Source organism: Poecilia formosa, unplaced genomic scaffold (assembly GCF_000485575.1).
Source record: "Poecilia formosa unplaced genomic scaffold, Poecilia_formosa-5.1.2 Scaffold37, whole genome shotgun sequence".
NCBI lineage: Eukaryota > Metazoa > Chordata > Actinopteri > Cyprinodontiformes > Poeciliidae > Poecilia > Poecilia formosa.
In genome coordinates this window covers 1,720,784-1,728,511 of record NW_006799976.1, presented here as the reverse complement: position 1 = coordinate 1,728,511, position 7,728 = coordinate 1,720,784, and the positions used below count along the sequence as shown (strand labels likewise).

The following is a 7,728-nucleotide window of genomic DNA, read 5'->3' as shown; positions in this document are numbered from 1 at the left end:
CAATTACAGCTTAAAAGAAATGAGCGCAATGTGAGGTCTTACCCGGTAAAAGGTTACGGATATCTGCAGAGATGCCTTTATGCTGTGTGTTTCTTTCCAATACTTTGATTACTTCCCATCCGCTCCAGGTGACAACAGAAAAATAAAGAATAAAAATAAAAACTCAAGGCCAACGTGAAACAGCCATTTGAAGGCTCAAAAAAAAAAGCAATTTATTTCGCTTTTAAAGCTGTGGCAGTTAGGTATCACATCTACAGCTTATTTACACTAGTGTTTTTCTTGTTTTTCTTTAAACTTGTGTACAAAAATTCGCCATTTGACATGATAGCTAGTTTTTCTTCCCATCTCCTCCTGTGCGCCGGATGATCCTTCACACCATACTGCGATACCTTCCCGTTTGTTTCTCCGGTAAATTCGCACACCCCCTCCCCCATCTGTCATTCACATCCTACATCTTTGTCCACTAAGTGCTGCGTCACTCCCTCCCTCCTCCGTTCTGCAGCTTTACTACATCACTTCGAGTTGTTTCTGCTAAGCTATTAAAACCCCTCGCCGCGTGCGATCACAGCGCCCCCAGGTCGTGGCACGAGCGGGACTTCTGTCTCAGGAACTTGCCCACTTCCCTTTCGCGCGGGTACCGCGGCATCAGGCTGGTGAGGAAGCGTTTAGCACGCGAGGTGATGCTCTCTCGCTGACCTCCTCCGCACATGTCCTCCGCGCTGGATCCCGGAGGCCACGGCGGCTGACCTCTGGCTAGTCGCACAGTGGACTCCAGGAGCTCCGGCGTGCGGTGGTCCAGGGAGGCAGAGATCTCCAAATACAGGCAGTTGTAGAGGGCAGCGCTGGACATGGCCTCTGACGGAGACGACAGGAAGGAAGTCAATAAAAATCATGTCACGTGTTGTCAGAGCAAAGAATCTTTACCATCATCTACTTAAGAGGTTTTAATGTGATAACCCAAGCCTTTTTGGGGCCCTAAGCAGATTTTAATTTGGGGCCACCAATACCAACACGTCGAAGCCCAGATACTTCATAATTTCTAGGCTGCGCTACACATGTAAAATACCTACTACGATTAGCGTCATTTGTAATTAGCTTACATCATAGAGGTGTTATGGCTGTTGATTGGGGAATAACAAACAAGCAGAGATGCTCTGATTAATCTGCATTTTGAAATGCAGAGTGGTATTTAAGTAATGGCATATTAACTTGAAAGTAACAACTGCAGACAAACACCGAATATGCAGTAAGCAAAGTTAGCAAATTGAATTTCTTCCGTTTTAAAAATTTTGCACAGCTGTGCAAAAAATGTGCACAAGGTGAAATCTATCACCACAAAAATAAATCAAAGGATGCTCTTGGGGGCCCCTAGTGTTGTGGAGGCCCTGAGCAGCTGCTTAACTTGCGTATCCCTTGGTCCGGCTCTGATGATGACATTTAGAGTTAGATTCTGGGCGAAAAGTTTTTAGTTTTAAGAACATTTTCAGTGTTTTTCAAAAATATTAATAAGCCCTGAACTTTTTCATATATATATATATGTTTTTGCTTTAGAACCACAAGCTTCATGGTGTTTTATTAGGATTTTATGTGGCGGACCAACTCTAAGTAGTGGAATGAAAATGATGCAAATATAAAGATGAAGCTATTGCTTCACAGAATCAGGTTTCACTGCTCTGTAAGTTATTAACATCTTTATTAGGTTTTTTACTCTGACTGAAATTTATTTCTGTTCTCTTCAGCAAAATCATTTTAGCTCAGCCAGTTTGGATGGAGAGCATCTGTGAACATAATTTACAAGTATTATCTCAATTAGACTTAGGTCTGGGCCATATTAACACAGATCCAGTGCCTATTAGACATATGGACTTAAAGGTAGTGAATTATAATGCAATCCTTTATTTTATGTTAAATATTTGTAATTATTTGTCATTATTTTTGTTGAAATCAGTTTTCGTGTTGACATTAAAGGTTTTTCTTTTTTGTCAAAAAGCTAAAATAAAAAAAAGCAATCATGTAGAAACTTCACACATTAGACAACCCGTACATGATTTGAAAACAGACATATGAATGTGTGCAGCTGTGGATCAAACAGAGGCAGAGTGGGTGAACAGAGGGTCAGCACTCCAAGGTTTGCGTCTTTAGTGTATTTTGGAGTCGTTTTGCATCGTACTAGAAGGACATTTTCTTTACAAACAGAAACAATGTTGCTGCGCTGATTTTTCTGCTACTAGCAGATATTTTGGCGCCATTAGCAGCACGAACAGTAATCAATATAACTTGCCTCAAAGACCCCAGACAGTCGTTACATTAAGAAGCTTTTACATAATGAACAGTGCAGTCATTTCCCAAGGCAGGGTGCACTGTGGTTGATTTAAAACGCGACATTCTTTGACTGTTCGTGTGTAAATCTGGCAAATGTTGTATAATGTCTAAAGAAAGTACCCCGTATTTCAGCAGGACATGTGACTCCTAGAGCCACATTAGCTGCAATAACTTGCAAAAACATCAGTCAAGTTGAGATCTGAACTTTGACTGAGCCATTGCAACACCTTGATAGTTTTCTTTCGCATACAGCTCATCCAGAAAGCATTCGCGGTGCGTCACTTTTCTCACGTTTTGTTTTTGTTGCAGATTTATTCCAAATTCTGTTCAATTAATCTCTCTGCTCAAACTTCCATGCAAAATATGACATTACGACGACGAGGAAAAAGAGTCTGGGGCTGCCCAGAATATTTTCAACTTCTGAATAATCTTTCTCGCTGTTGAATAATGAACTTGTAATTGTTAGCAAATGCTCTTATAACCTATTCCAGGCTGATAGGCGACAGAACTCACCACACTTGCTTAATTAAACAATTTACAGGGCACACTTGGTGAACTATAGGACTTTCCCTCTCAAGTCCTATAAGTAGGAAGGCTGTAATTGGTTTTTCCACACATATAATCCTCATTTTGTTTTTTGTTTTTATTTCTTTAAGGCACACAGATTTAAATAATTTAAGATAATTGTTAAAGAATTTATCATTTATCTTGGTGGTTATTATAGTGGGGGGCTGGAGGAAAACTAAAAAAAAATAAAGATGAAATGAAAAAATTTGACTGAGCTGAACTTTTCTAATTATAAACAGAATACTAGATCCATACCATTAAAAAAAAAGAAAAAAGAAATGAAGTTGTGAGAATAAAGTTGTAATATTAGGAGAATAAAGGCACAACATTACGACTTTAGGCTCACAATACAACTTTCTGTGGTATTAAAACGAGTTCAAACTCATACGAATTTATTCTGATATTTATGACTTTATTCTTGTGATTTTATGACTTTGTAACTGTGATTTATTGTTTTTTATTTTTGCTTTTAGCGCGGCCGTAATACTCCATCATAATTTTGCAATCAATATTATAAAGCAAAAATAATTAACTGTAACGTTATTTGCCACCTTAGTGTTTTTTAATCTTTGCTCCTCGAACTAGCATAGCAAGTGCAAAATGGGCAGGAAAAAGACTCAATGGAACCGTCCATTTGCTAAACATATGTAATAATCATTGATTAGTGAATAAAAGTGAGGAAACAAAACATAATAGTCGATGTCTCTTTACATATTTTGTAGAACTGTCTATGGGTTTGTTAAGCGGTTCTGCGCTGTTTGGGGCGGGAAAGTTTGTGAATCCTTGATTTATGTAAGTGTATTTCCCGATTGATAAAAAAAACAAAACATGCACAGCACTTATGCCATTAGGATGTTGTTGACTTTAGTGCCACCGGTGTTTATCAAAATCGATGTGATGTTTAACCTTCGCGTAATGGAGCTAATAACACACTGTCACACAGCCTGAATGCTGCGAAAGTGTTATGAATGTGAAGAGGCAGCCGCACACTCACTACAAACGCTCTCCAGCTCTGACTGTAATTGTGGCACCCTCTACACTCCCACACCGCGGTGAGACACGCAGTTTTACATTCACGTCGCTGTTTACTGCCATTACAATAGCAGGAAATCCCGCCACCTGGGGTGAGAGCAAGAGGCGCATGCGAAACCACGGGGAGAGGTGGGCGGAGAATGGAAACGCACCTTGAGCTGTGACCTCGCGCGAGCGAACCAGGTCGCTCTTGTTACCGACGAGGATTATGGGAGTCTGAGGCTGGGTCTCTCTCAGGAGGAGACGGAGCTGGGCCGTGCGGTGGAAACTGCGCCTGTCGGTCACGGAGAACACGAGGACACACACTTCACACTGGAGAGCCGACAGGTCCTGTGGGAAGGTAAAAACAGATAAAAAATAAATAAATAAAAAAAAAGGTGGAGACTCAGTTATTTATACGCCGAAACACTTTGCACTTCAACAAGATGTGGAATAAAAACACACAGCTGTTGCGAGGAATCCCCAGCAGATGCTACTTTTATGGAACGAGGACGTCAAAGGGAAACAGGACATTTTATTTCAAACCTTAATGAAGAAACAAAGCATTTCAAAGGTTTTGGAAAAACACATGCTCTGGTTATCCATTGTGCTTCTGTGATCAGTCGCCTTCTTGGATGAGCTGCTGATTTGAGGTGAAGTTAAAAGATTTAGAGTTGGTCCCCCTCCTTCGTCATTCTACCAACTTTTGTGCAACACTGTCAGTGAAACAGACCCTCAGCATGATGTCACCACCACCTTGCTGGGCAGTTAAAGTGTGTTGTTTACTTTTCTAATCGATTTCTCCTAACATACTTATTTTCATTGTTGCCTAATAGTTCAGAAAACCGATTTAAATGCAACCTACCTAACAATCTAGCCTAAAAATACCTCTTTGTCAAATTGCTTTTTAAAGCTTGAAAATCAGTGTAACATTCACGTTATTGATGAGTATATATAAACTTCTGAATGACACTGAAATTACTGTAATTGAGAAAACTATTTTAGTCAATGCTGCCATTGCTCTTTCTTTGTAAAAAAAAAAAAATCTCTGTATTTAAGGACTGCAGCTGCTAGAGGTAAAAAAAGACAACAACAACATGGAGGTCCAAGTTACTAATAAAGCTGTTATATATGTAAGGCTTACAAATGCAGATATACAGTGCTTTCAAATGCACAAAGCAGATATTAGTTGGATGTGTTGATTTATGGTAGTCAGAGGGGCCCCATGTTAAAACCTGTTGGGGGCCCCATACGGGCCTGGACCGCCACTGCTAAGCACCAACTGATGATGATAAGCACGGACAATGTCTCCACTCCAAATTTAAGAGCCGCCACCCCAAAAAAAGACGGAGTGCAGCAACAAAATCATGAGCCTTCGGTATTTTTCACACATCCGTCTAAATCAGAAACGCTAACGCAGTCAGCTGGCACTCCCAGGCTGTGGGCGGCTCAAGCCAACATTCACACAGACGCCTCTGAAACGCACTCGAGGGAAAAGAGGAAGAGATATGCAAACAAGCCGAGAGCGAGCGCTCCTCGCTGGAACAGATGCACATGCTGCAGATTTACTCTCCTCTCCTTTTTTTATTTTTTGTCACGACACCTCTCCAGCCTGGGCAATTATTTTTGCCACAGTGCTGACGAGAACAAAACACGAAAAAAAAACAACAAAAACAATGATCTCCTGGTACAGAATGGGAGCAGATTTTATTTCACTTGCTTATGCATACAGCGATAATACTCCACATAGCACCTGTTTTCTTTGCTTTTTGTTCTTTTAGATGCTTTAAATGTTTGTACTGGTAGCCTGTCTAAAGCATCGTGCATCCAGGGGGTGAGCTGAAATAAAAAATTTACATGCCGCTTATTTGGAGTCTATTTTCATCCTTCGCTACACTGCAAAAACACAAAATCTTCACAGAGGTAATTTTGGTCTAGTTTCTTCTAGTGCAAATATCTCAGTACATTTGAAATAAGATAAAACTAACTTGCAAGTAACCTTTCAGCACGATAAGTCGATAATTCCTTAATAATGATTGGAAAGTGCTAGATCCATTGGCAGATTATTTCACTTATAACTTGGGAAATATGTCTTGTTATAAGTGAAATACTCCACCTATGGAACTAGTAGTTTTCAGGAATTATTGATTTAAAACAAGCTCTTATATCTTGCTCAAAAGTTACTTGTAGGCTCATCTTATTTCAAAATGAGAAATAAGATATTTGGAAAAGAACCTAGACAGTATATTACTGGGTAAGATTTTGTGTTTTTGCAGTATAAACCTTAAATAAAGGAAGGGAAATGAAAACTTCTCCCTTACCAAACCAGGAATTAGGTCAAAAAAAAAAAAGAAAAAAAAAAGAAGAAAACATACAGTTCTGTGAAAAGTTTGAAAAGTAGGTGAGCTCATATGGGTTACAGCTGCAGAGAGGTCTCGGCCGGCCTAATGAGGGAGCTGGGAGCAGAGCGGACCCTGAGGTGTTGTTTGGCTCACCTGTCTCCAGTTGTCATAGATAACGATGGTGCTCTCCTCCTCATCCACACTGACTGTGCGCACGTAGCCCTCCCCTAAGGATGGAGGACAGCCTCTGTTAGCTCTCGGACGACACACGCTGCTGTTTACTTACCATCTCTGTTAATCTTGCGTACCGTCGGAATCCACCGACGCAGCCCGGTCCATGTCACCGGCAAAGGCGAGAGCCAGGGAGGACTTCCCGACTCCGTTCTGACCCAGCAGGGCGATCCGCAGCGGCCCGTCGTGCCTGCCCTCCATGGAGATGATGGGAGTGTCGTCCAGGGCCGGGCTGAAGCCGAGCGGCGAGGGGGAAGGCCCGGCAGCTCCCGAGGCCCAGTCCACGTCATCGTGAACAGCTTCTTCTCGTCTGAGCTGGTGCTTTATGGGCAGAGGAGTGCTTCCTCTGCGGACAGTGGGGGTGCTGGGCAGAGTCATGCTGTCACACTGAACCAACAAAACACACAGTAACACACTTTCAGTAAGTTCCAAAACTTTCTTCCTCTCATAGTTTATCTAGAGACATGTTGAAACCAAAAGAACCAAAAAACAAACAAAAGAAATCTCCAACTGTCAAGACATGAGTACAATTTTCACACATTGAAAATGTGTGAATTTTGTCTCTTTTCTCCTTCGTCAACAGAGCAAGAGTCATCCTCGTGGCACCAGTTCCAAAACAGCAACAATAAAAATACACGAAGGAAAAAAGCTAAGAAAATTGTGTGCATGGCAGACTATGCCAATTGGCAATAAATCTTAAACAATTTTAAATCTTTCTCATTTCCATTTGCACAATCCCATGTTTGTTAGGAAATCGTGGTTTAAGCAGCAGAATTGTAGACGGGTCGAATCTTCCCTGCCAATGGCAAAAATTTTATTTTGCTATTGACTCTTGTTTGATGGCATTTATTGGATCGGATGATTAAAGCTTGAAGACAAGCTAACAATTCATTAATTCAACAAACAGCAGCCTCTGAAGTGTGTGAGTGGCCCATACACAATGAGTACAGCCTGGTACCTCCCCCTAATGCTGGTCACCAGTTTGGTCACACACTGGAGTGGGACAGCAGTGCATTCTTCAAGAGGATTAGTTTTTTCAAATAAACCCTGCAGCCAAACCAATAAATACTTTAAGTAACTACGACCGATAATTTTTTAACACATCTGTATTGATCTGATTAAAAGTGATCCGATATTAACAACCGATATTTATCTCCGTCATCGTTCCCGTTTGTGATCAATTTTAAATATGTAACAAAAATGTACTGCACAGGTAAAGGTTTTGAACAAAACATATTTTGCAATGTTTTTCTAA

The 7,728-nt window shown here is 40.9% G+C and overlaps 1 protein-coding gene across 2 annotated transcripts in view; it reads right to left on the bottom strand.

Moving 5' to 3' along the window:
* Window positions 1–170: 170 nt before the first annotated feature.
* The window catches only part of LOC103137098 (GTP-binding protein REM 2-like), an 8,907-nt gene continuing 1,349 nt past the window's right edge, over window positions 171–7,728 (bottom strand). For both annotated transcript variants that reach the window (XM_007550649.2, XM_016670773.1), the window contains exons 3-6: window positions 6,551–6,860; window positions 6,396–6,469; window positions 4,074–4,251; window positions 171–855 (exon numbers count right to left, since the gene is read on the bottom strand). In XM_007550649.2, the coding sequence (XP_007550711.2) occupies window positions 563–855; window positions 4,074–4,251; window positions 6,396–6,469; window positions 6,551–6,860 (855 nt within the window). In that variant the 3' untranslated portion in view covers window positions 171–562. The remainder of the gene's footprint in view (window positions 856–4,073; window positions 4,252–6,395; window positions 6,470–6,550; window positions 6,861–7,728) is intronic.